Source organism: Mugil cephalus, chromosome 19 (genome assembly GCF_022458985.1).
Source record: "Mugil cephalus isolate CIBA_MC_2020 chromosome 19, CIBA_Mcephalus_1.1, whole genome shotgun sequence".
NCBI lineage: Eukaryota > Metazoa > Chordata > Actinopteri > Mugiliformes > Mugilidae > Mugil > Mugil cephalus.
In genome coordinates this window covers 370,359-394,345 of record NC_061788.1, presented here as the reverse complement: position 1 = coordinate 394,345, position 23,987 = coordinate 370,359, and the positions used below count along the sequence as shown (strand labels likewise).

Genomic DNA, 23,987 nt, shown 5'->3' with positions numbered 1-23,987 from the left:
GTCCTCAGCCAGAACTGGAGACCTGGTCTCAGTCTGTGTGTCAATCAGCAGCAGCGCCACCATGTGGTCAGTAGAATATTGTATCAGCTGCTGTCTCTGATGGATCTCTACCTACCACTGGACCAGAACCAGGGACACATGGAAGGAAGGAAGGAAGGAAGGAAGGAAGGAAGGAAGGAAGGAAGGAAGGATCAGATGTTGACCAGTCCGGGTTTTAAATCGTGAACTATAAAACCTGCCACGGGTGTTGTGTATTTTAAATGTGGTTTTGACCACAATCTCTTACCTCATTTGGGCCTGTTCTGTTCTCAGAGTGTTTGGTGTGTGTGGGAATATTAGTGAGTCTGTGTTACGGTACAGTAGCAACACTAAATCTGATAAAAAACTGCAGGAACAATCATTGGTGCGGCTGTAACTCCCCAAGACCTGTTTGAACTAACAACCCTGAAACCTGATACGTATCCTGTTCTGCACAGTTCCTCTATGTAAACACAACAGGTACAAACACTGGTTCATCCCACTGTCAGTGAAGCTCATTAATGAGCAGATCAAGGCTCAGGATGGACAGGAAACAGAGTCTGAGGTCATGTGAAGCACTTTTTACCTCATCCTGTTGATTATGGATTTGTGTGTTTCTTTTTACCAATCGTGGACACATGAGAGGCAAATTTATCCAAAGGGAGACAAATGAAGACACTTTAGTCTCGGACCTCGTCTTCCGCGTCAGGTTCAGATATTCAACCATAAACCCGACATGTGGAAACACCAAAGCGTCCTGTGCTGTGAGCTCTGCTGCAGACGGGACCAGTGAAGTCTGGATGAAGCTGAGCTCCTGACGGTGATTCCCTCTCTGATGTTCTACAGTTATATGTGACATTTAAAAAAAAAGATTTACACACGGACAGCTGAGAAATACCAAGAATACACAAGAACGCTGAACAGCAGCTCCAGATCGTTTCTGTAGAAAGTCGATAAAAGTTCAAAGCGATTCCAGGAAAAGGAAAAAAAATAGATTGTTACTGAGAACAGAGTTGATTTTTACAGAAGTTATATAATTGTCTTTTTTGAGGATTATTATGGCACATCTTGACTCTTTAGTCCTGTTTCCATTGATTGGTTTAGTTTAGTGCTCAGTCAGGAGAGCAGAGGCCAGGGAGGTGGAGGAGGTGGGGGTTTATCTGGGCGACTTAATGAGGATGTGGAGGCAGCCAGGTTCATATTTAGTCGGGGGTTCAAAGTAGATTCACTACATGAACGAATATTTAAAGAGAAAGTGCTGCTGCAGGGTTCATGGCTTCAAGCTTCATTAATAATCTCTGAGTTTTTAGCATCTGGATCAGCAGCTGGAGGCTCTGCTTTCACTTTCACTCTTTATTTAAACGCTGATGCTCAGGTTTGTTTTTACCCTCAGATCTAGTGTTAAATGTCCTAGAGTCGGTCCCTGTAGCTTCCTAAAGTCTGTCCTTGTCTGAGTCGACTGGATTCAGTCCAGTAAATCTTTCTTTCAGTCAGAGTTAATGTGGAGACGGGAGCTCGTACCTTGTGTTCTCTGCTCCACAAATGTTCTGGTCCTCCAACACCATAAACTCTCTAACCCTCTCTGGAAGATTAGTCTCCAGGAAACTTTAGAAATGTTGAGGCGTTCAATGGTCCATAATGTGAAATAATCACATGAATGGACTGGACAGGAGTCATCAAATTGGTGGTGGGCTGACCGGACCACGAATCAGAGCGAAGGAGCATTCATGGACTCTGTCCTCCAGAGACCATGGGACAGCCTGGTGGATCCGTCAGGTCCAACGAGTCGGACTCGTCTACAGGAAGAACGAATGCTGCAGGCGACAGTCGAAACATTTCAACTGCTATTAAAACTTAAGAAGAAGGTGTTTTGATGCTGATGTGATTTCTGTTCATGGTCGACCTGAAACGAATAATTGAAAAGGATCAGACCTGAAGTCGATCCAGTCATTTTTTAAATGACTCCACTGCCGCCCTCCTGTCTCGGCTGCTATGAGAGAACTGCAGGTTTCTGGTTTGTAGGAGGTGTTTGTTTGTCTCATGGTGAGAATATGTGACTTCAAGCAGAGAATCCTAAAGCCGTTTAAAAAAAGCAGCTGGACCTGCAGAGTTTCTAAAAGACGTTTCATCTTTAGTTTTAAGAGTCTGGAAGTTTAAATAAGAAACTCTGTGGGTGAAACCATCAGATTGTTTCTGTAAGATCTAGAAACTGGTGCCACTAATTGCCATTAACAGCTGGACACTTACCTGTTGTCGGGGTTGGCTCCAAGGTAAGACTAGAATGGGCTAAAGCCTTAGTGATAGCTAGCTAGTAAACATCCAGCTAGCTCGTATATACAAAACTGTATATCGAAACTGTGGTTACTATTGGTCAATATTAGTAATACTAGAGCCTAAGTTAGTTAAGTTAATGTTAGGTGGCTAGCTAGCAAGTTCATGTTAGCTAGCTACCTTTAGCTGTTGTGTTGGGTCTCAATGCTAGGAGCAGTTTACATCAAAGTTGAACTTAATGTCCCAACAGGTCTTTTAAAGTTACTTTATTTTCATCTTTCCTGAAGCATTTTGTGTATGAACAGCCTTTGTGCTGCTGGATCTGAGGTTTTCAGTAATTGCTAACACGTACCGGAACTTCTCCCGCCATGACGCTGTGTTGAGACTGCGTCGTCAAGGAGCTTGATGGACTAGCAACAGTAACTAAGGGGGGCGGGGTTTTTGTGAAAGGTCAATTAGTCGACACCAAAAGAAAAGGTTGAAAACGAGCTCCATCTCGGCCTCCTTCAGTCCCTCCATCAGTCAGGCCACAGTTTTCTCTGCGGCGGGTGTCACCCCACCATCACCCGTGAAGCGTGAATCATGTTTGATTGCCTGTAAAATGAACCCAGAGTCGCCTCCTTCCTTTTCTTTTAGCCGCCACCGTTCTCTGTTGCAGAGCAGAGAGCTGCCGCATAATCACCAGAACCCCACGGGTCCTTCGGGTCTTGACGACGTCGGAGGGCGTCTGGTCTCCTGCTGAGGCTGAGAGCCGGCAGGAGGAAGCCACCGCTGAGGGGACGACTCTGATTGACAGAAGGAGTAATTAAATACAGTCTTTGCCACGAGTAATACTCAGGAAGCCTACAGAGAGCTCCAGAGGGTCTTTGGACGGAGGCTCTGCTTTTTAAAGAACTTTATTTGCATTTCAAAAAGAGTGCAGTCACACCTACAGTTAGAGTTCAATGAGAATCTGAAGAACGTCACAGAAAGTCCTTTGTCGAAGTTTTCACAGTTTTTTTCAGTTTCAAATGAACAAGTGACTGGCACACATGCTCACTTTATCCTTCTGCAGACAGAGCTAATAAAAAGGCTCGTTCAGGGCTGGTCTTTATTGTCACTTTTCTACTTCAAGGAACTAAACTTTAAAAACACCAGTGGAGTGACGCAGTTAGAAACCTTCACCATCAGCTTGTTCTATGAAGCCACAGAACTAAAGGCTAACGGGCTAACGGGCTAACGGTTACTCATCGTTGTACTCATCTCATCTCTTATCTCATCTCATCTCTTCATATCCTGTTGTATCTCATCTCATCCCATCTCATGTTATCATCCTTCCCTGTCTCATCTCATGTCTTGTCTCATCCTGCCATTGTGCCTTATCTCATCTTGTCCTATCTCGTCTCATCCTCCTTCATCTCTTCATATGTCATTGTATCTCATCATATCTCATCTCATCTTATCTCGTTTCTCACCGTATCTCGTTGCATCTTGATGTGTCTCATCTCATGTTATCTCATTGTTGTTCCTCATCTCATCTCATCTCATCTCATTGCTGTTCCTCATCTCATCTCATCTCATCTCATCTCATCTCATCTCATCTCATCTCATCTCATCTCATCTCATCTCATCTCATCTCATGTCGTCTCATCTCATCTCGTCTCTTCTCATCCTATCTCGTCTTATGTCGTCTCGTCTCATCTCATCTCATCTCATCTCATTGTTGTTCCTCATCTCATCTCATCTCATCTCATCTCATCTCATTGTTGTTCCTCATCTCATCTCATCTCGTCTCGTCTCGTCTCGTCTCGTCTCGTCTCATCTCATCTCATCTCATCTCGTCTCTCATCTTCACAGATGGAGGACACTGACCTGGTCCAGGTGGCTGATTTATCTGCAGCGCTGCTCTGTGTTTACCAGCATCAGAGCTGAGACAGGAAGTGTTTGTTGGTTTCAGAGCGTTTACTAAAAGCCGACCCATCATGTCGCGGCCGTGTGATTGTTTGTGACCCTCTGAGGAGTCTCTCTTTGCATCTCATTAAGTCGTGTAAACACAGCTCATGTGTGTGTGGTGTGAGTCTGAGCAGCAGGTATCATCCTGCTCTTTCATTAAAGGCGTCACTGAAGATGAAGCGAGGCGTCGCCGCTGCTGTGACGTTGGCTCTGATGTTTTTTTGAACCTCGCTGCTCATGTGATTAGTTTCCTCATCGCTGTTTTTTTTCTGTGTGTGTGCGTACATCTGTCTGTGTTTGGTGATTAGCTGCTTTGTTTTGTCTTGATGTTCTCTTTAATTAACAGTCCCTGAGTGGGACGGCTCATTTGCATATTTCTATATTTGCATTGCTGATGAGTCGCCGGTTGCCGCTCTCGCTCAGCATCACGATAGCTTGCCCTTGGTCACACCTCGGGTTATATTGCTTCCTGCTCCATCTCCGCCGGGTTAGCTCGGCCTGATTTCCTTTTAAAGACTCATTCCCCGCTTCTCGTCTCTCCTGTAAACCAAGCGGACGCTTTCAGACGACGAGGGCCGGGGAAATGAGATGAATCACAGGATGCTTTTCTGCGTAAACTCACGCACACACAGCCGGAGTGAAAGCGAGCGGCCCTGTTGCGATGCCGCCGTCCTCTGTGACCTACACAAAGGAGGCAGCTATTTCCATCACGCCACCACCTCACCTCGCTGACCGTGTAATGGAGCGCTGCCTCCGATAGATTGGCTCCCTCGCCTTAAAACACCACTCAGCTGGAGCTGCTGCTGCTGCTGCTGCTGCCGCCGGCTCTGGAGAAGCAGCTCAGCTCGCCTCATTGCACATGTATGTGTTTGCATACATACGGCAGTGATTACAGCAGGTATCACGAGGAACCTGATGCACATAAATCCCAGATGTACCAGATGTGTCCCGATGGGAACTAGTCTATAAGAAGTGTAACCCTGCCCAAGGTGGTGACGGGTCACTTCACACACGTTATTAGAGTCGATGTTTTTCCTGGAGGTCACGAATCTGTTACTTCTGTTCCAGCCTCTACTCACCAGGCTGCTGAAATGAAACAAGTACTTCTATTGATTTTCATTTCATTACAGTAATTTAACAGATCAGAAGCTTGGATCTACTAACATGAATCCATGTCATAGTATGAGTCAAAGTATAAGATGATCCACTGACGACTTATGAAAATGTCCAAACACATAATCTCATCTAATTTTTAAATGTTTTATTATGTCTCATCTCAGTTCTTCTGATTTATTCGACCTCATCTCTTCTCATATAATCTCATTTTATCTGAACACATTTTTAAAAACAGTTGCTGTAAATGATGTGATTCTATCTCATCTCGTCTTAATTTGTTCAGTCTTGATGGACAGTCAAGACTTTAATTGTAATCTCTTTTGCTCTGAATCATTTTATTCCATCTTATCTAATTTTACAAATTAACAGACTTCATTTTTTTCTACCTCGTCTCTGTTAAGTTGTGTACATGCTGCAGGGACACAGTGTGTCTCCTGACGTCGTCCTCGGGACAGTTTGTTGGAACATTTCTGTGAAGATCCATCAGTTATTTCTGGACGTGTCTCTAGTATCAGGATCATTTCTGGGCGAACAGAAATAGAATAAATGAATCTCCCGTTCCATCATCTTTCTCTTGACGCTGCAGAGACAAACTTCTATTTTCTGTCTAGATTTGATGGTGGAACAGTTGTAACGATGAACACGGGAAGAAACAACAAATGTCTCGTCTGTTCTCACTCTGAAGTCAGACGTGTCCACAGAGGAAGGTTTTATCCTCAGTCTGAGCTGGAACAGTCACACAGTTTGTTCTTCTTCTGGACTCTCATAGCGGAGGATTACGTTTCTGACAAGTCGATATTGAGTTGAGACTCCATAGATAATCTATTTTATTTCCATGTCTTTTCTGGGAACTGATGTCCAGTTTAGAAACGACGTTTGTTTCCTCCGTCACGACTAGAATCAGCTGGTTCCTCTGCTCTGCTCCGGTTTCTTTTCTGAGTGGATGTTCAGATGTTTTGACAGTTTTCTTCCGTTTTCTGGTTCTTCCCCGACACACGGTTCAGCTACGATGAAGAAGTCTGACCTGAGGCTGGTATCGATCCACATTCACCTCCACATGTTTCCATCTCCGCTGAAGCCCTGAGGAGCTCCACTAAACTCTCTGTTTGTTGCTTCTCCACCAATTTGGAGAGTTTTTATTTTAGTTTGTATTTAACCTCTGGCCCAGCGTCCACCTACACACACCTGGAAACCTTTTTTTTATTTTTATGCCAAACTGTGAAGTGGGACTTAAACCATGGAGGTGTCGTTTATATGAGCGTCTCCTTCAGTCTGTTAGAAAGCAGCTTCTAAACCCTCAGTGTTACACGTGGAATGAATCAGGAGAGTAAGTGTTTGTTCCAGTTATTTGCAGACATGATAATTGAATGACGGCGTGACTGATGAGTCCGGGTCAAACAGACGTGGTGGTGGGACGGGGGGGGGGACGCTGTTCATACATGTGTACATACGAGCGCTTTAAATGTGTTTGTGTTTACGCTGGAGATAATTGGAAGAGGCTGCTCCAGCGGCGCCTGGCTGTCGGTAATGAGGCCGTTTAGACGCACTCTGCCTCGCTGTAATTTCATTTTTAATATCCTTCACCTTCTCGTGCACTCACAGGCGTAACGGAGAGCATCGTTCCACAAGCTGCAGCAGGAAATGTCAGGACGCCGGACAAATTGTCTCTGGTGTCCACGGAAAAAAGGTCTGAGAAGAAAAGGAGGCTCCTCATTTCTGCAGGCGGAGGAGGAGCTGCTGATTAATTCATTGATTCAGCTACTTTTAAAGTTTAGTTAAGCAAATATGAAAGAGCAAGTACAGAGTTAACTAACTGACCTTCTGTTTACAAACTATCTGCAGAACTTTAAGACACAGAAGATGTTGAACAGCAGCACAGACGTTATGGTCGGTGCTAATGGTTCAGTCCATCGATATCATTGGCCTTCATTTATTATTGAGCCCCTTTATCGATTCTTTTGGTGCCAAATCTTCACATCCCAGTCCAGATGGTGGCAGGAACGCAGCTAAAAGTTTAAAAGTCTGAAGCACGTCACTCACATCACATGACGACCAGGAAAACAGGCTGAAACGGTCTAAGTGGCTTCACCAGAACAGACTGTAACATTTATCCAGCACTACAATTTACAGCAAAGACGACAGCACCACCAACACGATGAAGCGTCTGTCGACGATGCACATATTAAACACCACGAGAGACATGAGTTCAGCAAAGTGCAGTCACCGAGTGCAGCTATGGTTCAGCAGAGCAGAGCTAGAGAGGATCCAGTTTCCTGATTCTTACACACGTTCTCATCTTGTTCAGAAAATTTCTGTTCACCTGAAACCACAAACTTTTTCTAGACGTAAAGTTCACAGGAGGAATTCACAAGGGAATTGATAAAGAATCAGATCAATAAGCAGAATCCATAACAGCATCAGTACCATCAGTACAGTCTGGGTCCAGAACCAAGTCAGGACCGGATTCTGTGAGAACCAGGGATCAGTTTCAAACAACAACAAACACAGAGAGGATCTTTTAAAAGAACGACCGCGCTACGAAGCCATGTCTTATTTAAACGTGTTTACTTTTTCATGTTTTCGTCTTATTACGAGGAGGAACATGGCCGGGTCAGAGGCAGAGCGGGTACAGTACGCTCTCCGCCTCGGTTCGTTAGTTTAGATGAATCTTTAACGAGGCCTGTGAGGAAATGAGAGCGCGCTCAGTCGGGATCTGATCACCAGCGTTCTGAAGCACTCGGCTGTGTCTCTGCGTCTCCAGCTCTAATCATCTCTCTCTGACCTTCATACGTCACCAGCACATTTTAAACTGGTTAAAGACCAGAGCAGCTGTTTCATCAGGGAGGAAAACGTCCCTGGTCAGGAGACGGGTTTGAGTCCCACAGTGTTTCAGTCGGAGCCATCCAGTAATGATATTAATTATAGTGTGTGATCAATTATTAAAATGTCATAAAATATTCAGAGTTACAAGCTACAGATAAAACTTTGATTTCATTCTACTAATCTGGGTCGTAGCTTCCACCGAGGACAGGAAGTCATGTTCTCAGGTTCACACACAGTCACTCAGAATTCATTAAAAAAACACACACAAAAATGTAAATATTTTCAATACAAAGTGGATTATTGGAGCCTTGGATATGTCAGTGATTAGTAGGACACCTTTGTCCTTTAATGGTACAAATGCACCACACTAATATATAGACACTAATATCTTCTATATGTGTTCTATAGCCCAGTGCTATTTATAAATATACATTATTATTTTGCGAGGGCCAGGGAAATTATTGCATTTTTTATTCAGTATTAAGTTATTCAAATAATACACAGGTTCATTTTTTTTATTTCAAACATGTGCAGCAGTAGAGAAGGCCTCCGTTTATCCCTTTACTGAAATATGTTTGATTTATGTTAACGTGTATTTAAAGAAATTTAAATTTGTGGGGCAAAGTTATGTGGCAAAATTTTAAAAATATATAAAAAATGTCTGATCAACCAAACATTTTGCGCCCCCCTGCAGTACCTCCGCGGACCCCTAGGGGTCGTACACCTATGATTTGGGGTACACAGTGCAAGAATTTAATCTTATGGGAATTCAGTTTCAATCTGTTATTTAAGTTGTTAAAATAAATAAACCGCGTGAGGACAAATGACTGACGGGTAGAAACAGCTGATGGATGCAAACGCTCCGGCGCTGAAACCGTCTCCTGGTGTTTCTTTGAAATAAAAAGCTGCCAAACACAAACAGGACCGTGGGGCCGTCTGAGTCACCCCCTCACCCCCTCACCCCCCACCCCCGATCTGCCCCGACAAGCCAAGGGTGAAGGTGTCACCACAGGAGTGTGTGTCTGTTTGTCTGTCCATCTCTGTGAGGACCAGCGTGGTGTACACAGTGTGTGTGTATGTGTGCGTGTGTTGTCGGTGTGTATTAGGAGTGTGTCTTTGGTCCAGGACTGACACTGTTGGCAGGATGACTCAGGACACATACGCTTCAGAGGACACTGCTCCCACTTCCACTTCCACTGTTGTCTCTAAATAATGAATATGAGTCAGGTCAGACTGATAAATTTCATGTCGCTGCCAAACTCAGACGAGTCCTTACAGCGCTCACAGATCACCACTGGTGTTTTGTCCTGGAGGCCGGGGGAAGTCATACTTCCTCTGTTTTCATCTCTGGAGCTGCCTCCTTTTAATAGCTACTGTCGCTTCTTCCTTATTTCTACAATTATTGAGCGTTTTACGATGTGTAAAACAGCGCCCCCTATAAAGAGTGGTGGAATACGGTATTACACACTGTTGCCCTCAAGGAGGAAAAAGAAGAAGAATGATGAACCAATCAGGAGGCTGCTGTCATGACTCTGCTCACCTGTGACTGGCCAGGACTGTGTCAAGGGAAGACACACCCACTCTTTGACCTCGGCCAATCAAAACATAGTATCAGAGTCATAGTGAGTAGTGATGGAGGATGGAGATTTGGAAGATTTGATAAAAAAAAAAAAAACTGTTTTACAGAACTGCTGCAGCAACGACATAAGATAAAATGTGATCGTAACGTGATCCAGAGGAAGAAAAGTTTTCAGATGTACATTTCAGATTTAATGTGGAGAGTTATGTGAGTGGTTGCTGCTAGCACTAAACTCTTAACGTTACATGAAATAGAAACATACGAGCTGCAACACACTCTTTTCTGTCCCCTGCCCCCTAAAAAGCATAGATTACACACATAAAAGTCCCCTCATCATTGGTTATTACGGCTCCTTGGTCGTGAGGAAGATCTTCTGAATCTGATTCTCCTTATTTGAAGCTGAATCTGGGACCAGTCCCCAGTGTCTCCTTAGGGACCTGATTCTGCTCCAGCAATGATCTGCTGGGTCAATGACATCATTTGGGGGGGGGGACTTAATGTGGTGATGGTTTGTCTCCAGCTGTTAGCCGCGTTAGCCCAAGTGCTAGCAGAATCCCCGACTAACGTATGCTTGGCTTGGTTCATGTGCTGTTTGAAGCTGGAAAGAAAACTCCTTCCTGCAGAGTGTGATGATACTTTATGTGTCTCCACTGGTCCCTCTTGGTGTCTTTGTCCTCAAATGTCCCATGGAGAGGACCAACGTGCTGGTGGAATGGAACGTGCAAGCGTCTTCCATCTTTATGGGTTGGTTCTGCTGCCTGTCACTACCGGATCAGCTGGTGCTAACGCTAACGCTACTTGGACAAACTGAGACACGTTCACAGTCGTTCTGCTGCAGATGCTTCATTAATCACATTAATCATGATGATGATTAATTAATTAATTAACGTTAACGAGTTAACTTTGACAGACCCAGTAAAAACATCAGTAGAATATTTAAAGGTTTCATCTTAAACTCTGATGGTTTAATCTCATGTTCTGCAAAGACACAAACTCTGACCTCTGTGTGAAAGTCAAACTCAGGACCAGCTGTCAAACATCGTCACTGTGGTCATACATGTAACGTGGTGATGCAGTCAGACATGTTCCACGCTATCGTGTCTTCATGAGGACAAATAAACACTGAACCTGAAATGTCCTCAGTCCCTAAAACTCCGAGGAAACACGATGAGACGTTTGTGATCCCCCTCGCTCTCACGCATATTATCACGTTCATCAGGATAGAAGGAGGAAGGAGGCAGCGCAGTGGAAGCAGAGAGGGAGAGGAAGGACGGGGAAACACAGAACTAGGACAAGTGGTAGATTAAGCTCAGCATCTCTCCAGTTATTGTCTGTGACAGCCTTGTTGTGCATTAACATATGCATGATGTAGTGGATCGTGCAGGACACGCTCGCTGGAGATGCAGATAATCTCCAAAACTCCGCCGTGAATCAGCCTCTTATTTCCACACGGCTTTGCAGCTCTCAGGGGAGTCTCTCTGTGCATCTGTTCACTCTGCGTTACTTCCAGGTCCCTTCCTGGAGGACGAGGACGCTCATTACAGCGTCCTAATGCTGGACGTACATACACACATACACACATATACATATATACTGTACAGGGACAGTGTGCAGCGTTCAGGACATGTCACTGGAGTCAGAGCAAACAAACAGCTGTAATGTGCTCAAACAGGTTTGAGATTTTAATGAGATCTTCTTCTGCTGCTGTGATTTAATGAAGCAACCAGCGAAGACTCAGAATTTACATTTCAGTTTATTTTACTGTAAATATCAGCACAGCTCTGCAGCCGCTGAGACAGAACTCAGAAGAAACGTTTCATTTCTGCTTTAAAGAAGAAGAAGAAACCAAACGTCTCCAGAGTCTCATCAGTTTCTGTTTGTGTTTGTGTCAAATCTGGATGGAAACTACGACGTTCAAGGACAGAGGACGAGGATCTGTCCTTCCTTCCTTCCTTCTTTCTTTCACCACATCCTTCCTTCCATCCTCCCTTCCTTCCTTCCTTCCTTCCTTCAACACATCCTTCCTTCCTTCCTCCCTCCCTCATGGTGGCGCTGCTGTCCATTTACAGACTGAGTCTTTTGTTGTGTCTTGTCTTTGTCGTGTCCCAGGTCTCGACTCGCTGATTTCCACATGAACTGCCAGATGACGTCTCACAGCGTCACCAGTTGTCCTCATGACAACTACCACGGCTGCCTCATGTCTTACGTCGGCCTCATCGGTGGGTTTGACGGACACACACCCAAACCACCATCAGCACCTGTTTGTAGAGAGTTTTCTAATGTTCCAGAGTTAAATCCAGACGAATGAATGTCTCATATCTGGTTCCTGGTTCCTGGTCTCATATCTGGTTCCTGGTCTCATATCTGGTTCCTGGTCCTTAAACTAATGTAAACATGTGTTTGTCACATTAGAACATCATCAACATCATCACATCAGAAACATTAGGACACTTGTTCTTCTTCATGGTTCCTAATAAACCAGTTCAGAGGGGGGACCTTGTAGACCACATTAGACCCTGATTAGACCTGACAATGTTTCCTGGATCTTCTTTGATTGGCTGAATGAAAACCACATGACACTAAACCTCACTGAGAGGAACCAGGAACCACGTTATCACATATGGTTCCTTAAAGGGAAACAGATCCTGTCCACCTTCTTCCCGGCTCATTGTCCTTCCGTTGTCCTTCCGTTGTCCTTCCCTGTGTCCACATCAGGCTCAGATGTGACGCCCAACTACAGCGACAACAGCCCCTCCAACATCACCATCGGCCTGTGGTGCAGCTGCAGGGCCGCCGGCCACCAGGAGCAGGAGTGTGACGCCTTCCACCGAGACTTCACCCACAACACCTGCCTCAGTGAGTGCTCCCACACACCACCCACGGCGAGGTCTCCGTCCTGCACAGGGAGGGTGAACGTGGGGATGTTTATTTTAACTAAAACTAGAAACACTATTCAAATTTAATTTACAAAAGTTTTCCTTCACAGCTTCACAGTCCACAGCGTTAGTTTGAGTCCAAGTTTGTCCACTCATGACTGACTTGACAGGAGGTCTGATACACAGCCCTCCAATCACAACGAGGTCACTGCTCTGAAGGTTTAATCCATTTACGTATAATCACAAGTTCATTGTCTGTCAATCAAATAGTTCATTCGTTAACTGATGAATCAATGAACTCATGAATAATCTTAGTTTAATGTGTTAGAAGCAACATTCCTGAGGAGAACACACCATTCAGCTCTAAGTTATATAAGACTAGACCAGACTAGACCAGACCAGACCAGGTCAGACTTGGAGTGTGACGCCGTCCACAGAGACCTCAGGTCCAACACCTTCCTCCCACTCATGAATCCCAGCGAGGTCACTGCTCTGCAGGTTTTCTGCTCCATTAATTAAGAGCAGTTGATCGATTCTGTCGGTCGATTGTCACGGCAGAAAAAAAAAAACTGATCATGTTCACACTTGAGGAATAATTATTGATTTGTTTTCTGTCAATCAGCTGATTGAGTTCATTAATTAACTCATGAATCAATAAACTGACGAATAATCTAAGTTTAATGTTAGAAAATGTTCACGTACCTGCAGACATTTAGCTGGACGTTATAAAAATAAAAAAATAAAAATAAAACAAGATCAGATTAGATTAGATTAGATTAGATTAGATTAGATTAGATTAGATTAGATTAGATTAGATTAGATTAAGACTAGTGAACATTAAAGCAGAAAAAACGCAGTAGAAACTGTGTGTGTAGATGAGAGAATAAAACTTAAAGACGAGTTATCTCTCAGATAATAAGACATGGCAGTTTGTCTGGAACGACTCTGTTATTAATATCGATCCGTTTCCTATCGGCTCATTAATCAACTCATTGATTCTCTATCCAACCTGAGGATTTTATTACCTGACGCATCAAGACACGTGACAATGAAAGAGTCATAGAAGAATTATTGTTGAATTCCCCTGCATGTCTCCGTCTTTATTATTAACATTAATATCAGCATTAATACTGTCATGTGATGTCACTGAATGCTGCAGAACGAACACATGATTATTCACTGAGTCATTCTCTCTAGAAAACAACCAACACGGACATTTAAAGAGTTCGTTGTCTGACAGAGACGGTGCTGAGGTTTCTATAAGGAACCACATTCAGGAAGCTGCTCACATGTTTCTGTATGTGAATGTTCACATTTAACTGATTAATTAACTGATGAATCAATAACGTCATGAATAATCTTAGTTTAATGTGTTAGAACATATTCACATACCTGCAGACACCCAGACACTAGTTATGTAAGACTAGAATAGATGCAAAAAAGAATAATTATAAAGAATATTTAATAAATAATATTTATTCCACAGTCAGGAATTTTGCAGGGTTGCATTATTTATTTATTTATTTATTCATTATTAAATGTAATACATTTACATATCTACATATGATACATAAATGTGATCAGTAGCTGATGATGTTAACTGACGTCTTAACTAAAACTGCTGTTGGATGAGAGACTGACCCAAGTATAAACTCATGCGTCAAACCCACCCGGTCAAATAAACAGTCTCCACCAGGATTTAACTCCGACAGGTCTGAGCCTCCGAATAATTAGTGGATGATTATCTTTCAGCTGGAAACAAGTTATTTAAAACCACCTGATGCAACAAATCAAAAACACTGGATGAAATAAATCTGGTGACATTATACAAACAAATGGAGTCGAAGCTGGAGGAGCTCTAATGTTGATGTCGCTCCCTCTGACCTCCTCCTCCTCCTTCTCCTCCTCCTCCTGCTCCTCCTCTTCCTCCTCCTCCTCCTCCTCCTCCTCCTGCTCCTCCTCTTCCTCCTCCTCCTCTCCTCTTCCTCCTCCTTCTCCTCCTTCTCCTCCTCCTTCTCCTCCTCCTGCTCCTCCTCCTCCTCCTCCTCTCTTTTAGAAAATGCCATCCAGTCGTTCGGTTACGGCTCAGAGGGAGGAACTCTCCTCGTGACCGAGCCGGCCTCCACCTTCCTGCCCCCGGCCCCGCCCCCCGTCCTCTCTAAACCCGCCCCCTCTCTGCACGGGAACGCCATCAAACCCATGGACAGCGCTTGTATGTTCTCCACGTGTGCCAACCTGCAGGTGAGTTTAAACACGTCAGTGGAGGTTTTACCTTTTCATCAGAGAATGAGGCGATGGAGGAAGTGGAGCAGCTTCAATCTGAACTCACTCATTTACCTCCAGCTGGTAGTGACGTCAGCTGTAATCAGCCTCGTCTGTTGAGGAATGTTTAGTTTTTATTAGTTGTGGTTTTATTAGCTGTAATCCAGTCCAGCTATCGACTTCTGTTCCAATACGTTTTGTTATTTGTGTAACAATCTTCTAACTGTACATTGAAACTAAAGGGCAAGTCTCCAAATGAAACGTCTCTGTGAAATGTTGAATCATGTTTTGTCTCTGTGTCCTGGAGCTGGACGTCTTCAGGTATCTGCTGTAAATCAACTATAGTATAATACACACACACACAAGCAAACATGGTTTATAGAAGTTGGACGTTCCTCCCAGTATCAGAACCTCTGGTGGAGGCTGGATGATGCTGTGAGGAACAGAGCAGCTGAGGCTCCTGGTCGGGGCGGATGGAGGGATCAACAAAGCTTTAGTAAAACAAATGAAGAAATAAAAACATGCAAGTCAATGGTTCCCGGAGGTTTTCCTGCATTTTCATCTCAGGAACTTTCCCAGAGAAACAGAAACATTTCATGTTTCTGCCAACATCCACCTCTAAGTGTCTGGTGGAGAGTTTAGGTTGTTATCACATGACTAGAGTCTGATGATGACCTAATACTCACCTGGACCTGGACCTGGACCTGGACCTGGACCTCGTCATGATCCTTAATGTCCTCCAGGTGTGAAACCTATTAAAGGGACATGTATATATTTGGAGACGTCCTGGGACTTTAGGTTTAGTTGAACTCTGCAGAGGACGACTTTCAGAATCAGAAACTAGTGATGGTGAATGTTCCTGGAGCTTCTTTACTGGAGCTTTCCTGTGTTTCCTGTTAATCACTTTTAAGACGCGTGTTTCTTCTCATGGGCATCAGCCGTGTTTCTAAAGCGTTGGATTAAACGTCTGTGTGTGGAGCTGCAGCTCATCGTTGTGATGTCTGATCTCAGCCTCAGGGTCGATGGCGCTTCTCTTTATGTCCAGCCTGCAGACGTCTTTGTCTGGAGCCAGTGTCTCTGTCTGTATCCAGCTGGGAGGTTTTATCCGGATAGCTTCCCTTCATGTCACGACTGAGCCGCTGCAGATGTTTCCGAGACAGAAACCAGTTGTTTTATTCAAGACAAGGATGGAGGCGAGACCAGAGACTAACACCAGACTGAGCAGAACATATGAAATTATTTCTGTCTGTTTGTGCAGCAACGACCCAGAACCTGAACAGAACCTGGTTCTACTGCAGCAAAGCATCCAGTGTTTGTATTCACAAAAAGAGTAACACTCATGTAAGTGTAAAAATAAGTATTGTTTAATGATCCACATAATAATTCTGGATGCATAGACAGTATTGGTTGATGCTTTGTAATAAATGCAACTGATAGACGTGATTCAGGCTGAATGTGACTGAGATGATGATTTAGTACCAATAGGTAGAAAAGCTCTATATAAAAACGAGACCATTTAACCACTAACAATGGACAATAGCCTGAATTACCAAGCTAACGGATGCTAACAGATTAATGCTAACATGAGAGAATAATCTCCAGGTCAAACTTTTTTCAAAAACAAAAAGAAAAAATCAACACGTTATTTGTGCCTTTCCACAAACCAAATTCAGGTTCAGCTCCACCTCACTACGTTCAGTACAGACACACACTGCACATTAACCTGAGACAAAACAGGCTGTGACCCTCAAATCAGAATCACTTTCATTACAGCAGATCCTACTCAAAGTGTTCAGAACAAAGAGCAATGTAGGCAATTAGAATATGTTGGAACAAATCGGCAATTACAATTTAAAATATATATGTATAAAAATATATGTACCACTATAAGTGAACATGTGTTCTGAGTCTGTGCTCTATAATAACATTAAGTATGGGGGGTATTGCACAGCATTAAATTATTACACATGGTGAGTCCAGAGTCCAATAAATATATAAAGAAATATGTACAAGCATAAGAAAAGAAAGTGAACATGAGTTATATAAATATGGGTTATTGTACAAACTGAGTCAGAGTGAGGAACTAAGTGGAACCTACGTTTCATGGAGCGCCCGTGTGGTAAAAGTGGAGGACGGCTGCTGTGGATTCGTTCCATTGTTCTCCTGTGTGAGCTCGGCATTCACGGGAAAGAACAGAGGGTCACAGTAAAGAACAGAGGGTCGCAGTAAAGAACAGAGGGTCGCAGTAAAGAACAGAAGGTCGCAGTAAAGAACAGAGGGTCACAGTAAAGAACAGAGGGTCACAGTAAATAATAGAGGGTCGCAGTAAAGAACGGAGGGTCGCAGTAAAGAACAGAGGGTCACAGTAAAGAACAGAAGGTCGCAGTAAAGAACAGAGGGTCACAGTAAAGAACAGAGGGTCGCAGTAAAGAACAGAAGGTCGCAGTAAAGAACAGAGGGTCACAGTAAAGAACAGAAGGTTGCAGTAAAGAACAGAGGGTCGCAGTAAAGAACATGACCCTCGCAGCAAAGCGACGAAGTGAGTGGCCGGAGCTAAGGAGGAAACATGCTAGCTGGGGAGCATGCTAAAGGTAAGGCTAGCTGAGTAGTCCTAGTAGATGGTAGTTAGCAGTAAGGCTAAGCTAATCTCTCGGTTGAAAGTCAAGGACGCTGGAGCTCACTGTTAAACCTTCTTGAGGTGTCTCGGGCCTAGAAACATCGGTGAGGGGAGGTGCCCACTTGAAAACCCTAATGATGTGCCGCATACTGCCCAATGCTGTTGGCTAGGCTACTTAGCTGGTGTCTTCTGGTGTTTTACTAATCTTGGCAGAGGGGCGGAGATTGAAGTGTAGTTGCATGTTTCATCACTTCTTATCTGCTGCTGTTGGCTAGGCTAGTTAGCTGGTGTCTTCTTGTTGGTTGCTAGCTGGTAGCTAACTGCTAGCCTGCTGGTCAGCTTTAGGTGGGACTGGGCTTCTAAATGTGTTTTGCCTCAGATCGTGGCACAAGCATTGTAACGTCTTATCCTGTGTATTTATGAAAATGAAAACAAACTCCAACTTAAAACGCTGCAGAAGCGACAGGAAAGTCCAAAACCACAGGATAAGAACATGGAAGGAAGACGAGAACAACAGAACAGAGAACAAAGGGAGAGGCAGAGCTACATAAAGACACCAGAGGAATGAGGAGACACAGGTGAAACCAATCAACCAATCAAGAGAGGAAAAACACAGGAAGTAACAACGGACAGGAAACCAAGACTTAACATGATCTTTTCCTTTATTAGTGGATATTCATTCAGGGTTCGACCTGATTCCACTTCATTTAGAGAGTTTATTTATTATGTCAGACCAAATCTACCGTCCTCATTGGTCTGAGCTGGATTTAAACATTTAAATCAGATCTTTTCAATCAAGATCAATTTGAATCTGAAAATCTACTCTTTTAAAACCCAGCCTTCGTTACAACAGAACAATGTGAGTCTTCTTTGTATTTTAATGTCTAATGTGTTATTATAGATCAGAGGTTTTTTGCAGCAGTTAGGACGCTGAATGCACGATGCAAACTCTAAACTTAGATCAATATCTGATCAGACATTTCATCAGCCTTTTTCTTGCTTGATAAAACTTTATATCTTGGTGTGTAAAAAAGTTTTTTGAAAGACCCGACTTGATGCGTTTGAAGCAGATAAGTTGCTGAGCGCTGCATTTATTTGACACAGACTCCAGAATAAAAATAACCGGAGAGTCACGTCGCTCCACGTTAAAGAAGCAGAGCTCTCAGCTCTAAATACCTGGAGAATGTGAAGCCTCCGCGGCCACAGATGGAGTTACACCTGCCAGAGAGACAGACAGATCCAGATAAGCTGGAGGAGGATGTGTGTCTCTGTGGATGCTGCTTCCGCCGCTCGCAGGCTGTTCTCTGACTTGTGTGAATTTGTTTTGTGACTTGTATCATTTTCCTAAAGAGCCGTCATCTCCCTGTGAGCTTTGCTGAGCAGCCAGTTTTCAGACCTGCAGAGGTGTCGGAGGAGGTTACCGCGGTAACAGCCTCTATCTGCTCGCTCTGATGATCTCCATGAACAGAGTTGTGTGTTTGCACACAGATGCATATTTGTGGATTTGCATGTGCATGACTCGTGGGAGGTGATAATGATCCGGCTCAGGGTCGCTCTCCACCGCGCCTCCGTCCATATAAAGGATATTTTCCCTCCTCGTCGGCCGATAAGATCTGATTGGCTCTCCCACCCAGGCAACAGGAGGAGATATGCTAATGAAGCGCTCACAAAGAGACGATGATGGAAGACGGAAATAAATGTGTGTGAGCGTCGTCATTACTGCCGAGCTTTTAAATGATAGTGAAGAAAGGAGACACCAGACGACTCTGAGCTGGGTTTAAACATATTCAGCCTCTAAAACCAGCTCTAGTTCAGCTTCAGTATCCAGGCAGGTTTACACCAAACAGGCCTTTTACTGCGGTTTTAATACCACAGAAGAAGAAGAAACCTGATCATCTCACCGTTTACTTCAGACGTTATTTTAGAGAACGAAGGAAGGAAAGAAGGAAGGATGGAAGGAGAAGGAAGGAAGACTGAGGTAAGGATAGAGGGAGATAAGGAAGGAGGTGTTGCCGTGGTGACGGAGGGCAGTAAATCTCTCGTTAATGAAGCAGAGTAAACGAGGAGTCGATCTGATCACATGCTTCTTGTTTTACAGGATGGAGGACAGAAGTGCGTCTCCTCCGACGACTTTGAGTGTGAGGAGGTGAGCAGCTTCCTCCTTCTTCTTCTCCTTCTCCTCCTCCTTCTTCCTTCCTTCTTCGTCACTTTTTCTTCTACTCCTCTCCTTTCTCCTCCTCCTCCTCCTCCTCGTCATAAACTATTTCCAGTATCTTTCTCTTTCTTCTTCTTTTTTATTTGTTTTCTCTTTATGATCCAGATGTTTTCATTAATGTCTGAACAGAGGAAACTTTTAATTACATGATGAGGAGAGAGAGGAGGAGGAGGAGGAGGAGGAGGGGAGGAGAGGAGGAGGAGGAGTTAGTCTTTAATAAAGCTTCTTCTCATCAGAAAATAAAATGTTCGTGGAGCTGAATGTTTTATTACCTGCTTTGAAATAACTGGCTGATAAAGTTTTAAATATTGAAGCAGAATAAATTCGTGATGATTCTGCTCCTGTGGTCATAGAGTCATAAACCTTTCTAAGAGAAACTAATGTGTATCAGTGTGAGTGAAATACAGCAGCAGATTAAACCCGCTGAGCTGCAGGATCAGGAGGATCCTTCTAGTCCGAACATGTCGCTTCATCCTTAGACTCTAAAGATGATGAAGCTCCTCCGTCCTGAAGGTCATCGTGGCGTCTTTCAACATGATGACATGTCGGCTACTTCCTGCTTCATTTAAGGAGAAACTTTTAGTTTAGAGCAGGAGCAGTTTCTCTTTGCTTTGAGACTAGAATAAAAGAAAGCTCTGACCAATCATATGTTATTGTTTTATTATTTTTCATATATTTAAAATATTTTTTATTTTATTTATATATTTTTTTTATTTATGAATAAATACATAATTTAATTTTAGTTTATACATATACTTCATATGTATTCTGGTTGTATTTTACTCTGCCTCCTTGTAATTGTCACTTTATGAGAGCAGCACCAACAAAACAATTTCCCTAAAGGATGAATGAAGTATTCTGATTCTGGTTCTGGTTCTGATTCTGATTCTGATTCTGATTCTAATTCTGGTTCTGATTCTGATTCTAATAACAGTTGCTTTTCCAGTTTTTGTTGCTGGTTTTCAAAGCAAACTTCAAAAAAACACACCCACAAAAAAAATCAATGACTCAAGTGTTTCTGAATTTTCCGGCTAAATTCCTGAAATGTTAATAGTGTCAATAAAAAAAAATAAATAAAAACAAATTCTAAAAATTATTTTTTTCTTGTTTTCCAAAAATAATCAAAAATGACGTATGTGATTATGCTGTTAGAATTAGAATTATTAGAATTAGAATTATTAGAATTAGAAAACCTTTATTTGTTCTACAATGGGGAAAATGCAGTGTGCAACAGCAAACACACAGAAGCAGAAAAATAACAAGTGTAAAAGATAAATAATAAGGTAAACAATGGAACAGAATAAACCATCTACAGGTACTGGTGTATATAATTATCTAATCGCATTATGCTAATTAAACGTTTCATCATAACGTCCTAAAAACCAGAAAGACCAACAAGTTCTAAGTAAACTGTAAACTGATCTCTAATGTCCCCTGTCCCTGTCCCTGTCCCTGTCCCTGTCCCTGTCCAGGCTCTGCTGTCCCAGGGGTCCATGGACTCTCAGGACTCAGCGGGTCCCGAGAACAGCAGCTCACCCCCCCTCCTCCACCACATCTCCATGACTGTGTGTGTGTTCGTCCTGCCAACGTTTCTGCGCTACGTCTCATAAATGTGAACTCATACGCACACACACAATCACACACAATCACACACACACACACACACACACGCACACATACAGTTAAATGTCAAGCAACAGACGCACAAACATCAACAACGACCTTTCAGAGGAGGAAAAGTATCTGGAGGACGTTCAGATTAACAGACTCTCTGCACCACACTCACCCAGCATCAAGGGGGAGGAGGAGAAACATGGAGGAGGAGGAGGAGGATGAGAAACATGGAGGAGGAGGAGGAGAAACATGGAGGAGGACGGAGGACTATGGTCGTTGCAGAGTTCTGGTTTCCATCTCCATGTCTTGGTGTCTGCAGCTTTCTGTGCAGCTCAGCTCGGACTCTCTCCCTCCAGTTACTGGATCTGAGGCGACTGGGCTGGAAAACACAAGGACAGCGGCTGCACACACACAAACACACACAAACACACACAAACACACAAATGGACAAGCAGTCTAAAGAGAGAGAGAGGGAAGTCACTCTCTGGACTTCTCTCTGGAATCTAAACCACATCCCTACGAAGCACAAACACCCTCCACACAGTCAGCCCCCCCCCAGGCCTCCGGGTAAACAGGGTCTCCACATGGACTCAGACACTCATGTCCTACACCGGTCAGTGTGCTTATCGCGGGTCTTTATCTCAGTTTTGTTGTGGACATTCTGTACAAACTTCATTTGACATTTAACGTGAAACATGAAGAAAAAAAAAAGAGAATCCCATCCAGCGCAGTTTCAGTGGAAGAGTGTATATTTCACATCTGTAAATGTAAAGTTGTGTGAGTGTGTGAGTGTGTTTGTGCACGAGTGCCTGAATGTGTCTGTGTGTATGGAAGCAAACGAAGGATCTGAATCTGAAACGTGATCAAGCAGGAACTCGGCCATTCCACTCACTCCCTGATGGATTTAAGTTCTCAGATTTAACATCTTCAGGTTTGAGCCCATAGACCGTATATAAATATGGACTAAACATGTCTCCTCCATAGACTATATATAAATATGGACTAAACATGTCTCCTCCATAGACTGTATATAAATATGGACTAAACATGTCTCCTCCATAGACTGTATATAAATATGGACTAAACACGTCTCCTCCATAGACTGTATATAAATATGGACTAAACACGTCTCCTCCATAGACCGTATATAAATATGGACTAAACACATCTCCTCCATAGACCGTATATAAGTATGGACTAAACACGTCTCCATAGACCATATATAAATATGGACTAAACACGTCTCCTCCATAGACCGTATATAAATATGGACTAAACACGTCTCCTCCATAGACCGTATATAAATATGGACTAAACACGTCTCCTCTATAGACTGTATATAAATATGGACTAAACACGTCTCCTCCATAGACCGTATATAAATATGGACTAAACACGTCTCCTCCATAGACCGTATATAAGTATGGACTAAACACATCTCCTCCATAGACCGTATATAAATATGGACTAAACACGTCTCCTCCATAGACCGTATATAAATATGGACTAAACACGTCTCTACATAGACCGTATATAAATATGGACTAAACACGTCTCCTCCATAGACCGTATATAAATATGGACTAAACACATCTCCTCCATAGACCGTATATAAATATGGACTAAACACGTCTCCTCCATAGACCGTATATAAATATGGACTAAACACGTCTCTACATAGACCGTATATAAATATGGACTAAACACGTCTCCTCCATAGACCGTATATAAATATGGACTAAACACGTCTCCTCCATAGACCGTATATAAATATGGACTAAACACGTCTCCTCCATAGACCGTATATAAATATGGACTAAACACGTCTCCTCCATAGACCGTATATAAATATGGACTAAACACGTCTCTACATAGACCGTATATAAATATGGACTAAACACTTCCTCTCATTGGTCCAAACTGAATGATATGGGCGGCACCATCTTGAACTCTGTAGCCAGAATCTGATCAGTACGGTTTGAGGGGCGGAGCCACGATATCGATGCCCCGTTCACGATTCCCCCAGACTCTCTGGTGTTTTCATTTAATTGATACTAGGCTCTGCTCTGCCTCCACCAGCTACAAGGAAATGTTGGATTAAACACTGAACCTACTTTTAAAAACAGTTTATGGAACGGTTGGTCGCCATGATGTCACATCCTGTTTCTATAGTGTCAAATAATGAATTAAAACGACAGAAACCATCTTTGAAAAAATTATTTGACGTGTATTTTAGTGTTTTATTTCGGCCTAAATTCCGCCCACTAACATGGAGGGGGTGGAGCTTATGACCTGTACTGCAGCCTCCAGCCACCAGGGGGAGCTCTACTAGCTTTGGTTTCACCTTAGAGGAGCAGTTTCACCGTTTACCTACAGTTTATGTCTGGTACTGCTGGATGGACACATCTGTACCTTCCCGGCTCCTGGAAATTGTTTGATGAACCTAAAAAATGTAAATCCTGAAAATCAGCATTTGAAACTTTTATTTATTCATGTTGTGGATCGGACCCTGATGACCCTGGAAGTCTCTGGTTTAGTTTTTCTGGTTGAATATATTCACCTTTCAGTGTTTCTGCTGTTGATTCACTTCACTTGGTCCGACTGTAGTTCAGGAAAGTGCTAAACACTGTGGAAAGAAAGCAGAACCTGAAGTGCAGCTGTAGT

At 43.3% G+C, this 23,987-nt stretch overlaps 1 protein-coding gene across 1 annotated transcript in view; it reads left to right on the top strand.

The window, feature by feature from the left end:
- The window catches only part of gfra2b (GDNF family receptor alpha 2b), a 64,193-nt gene extending 41,824 nt beyond the window's left edge, over positions 1-22,369 (top strand). Inside the window, exons 6-10 of the mRNA XM_047569110.1 lie at positions 11,849-11,958; positions 12,455-12,595; positions 14,672-14,856; positions 19,593-19,640; positions 21,182-22,369. Coding sequence (XP_047425066.1) covers positions 11,849-11,958; positions 12,455-12,595; positions 14,672-14,856; positions 19,593-19,640; positions 21,182-21,319 — 622 coding nt within the window. The 3' untranslated portion in view covers positions 21,320-22,369. The remainder of the gene's footprint in view (positions 1-11,848; positions 11,959-12,454; positions 12,596-14,671; positions 14,857-19,592; positions 19,641-21,181) is intronic.
- Positions 22,370-23,987: the final 1,618 nt, after the last annotated feature.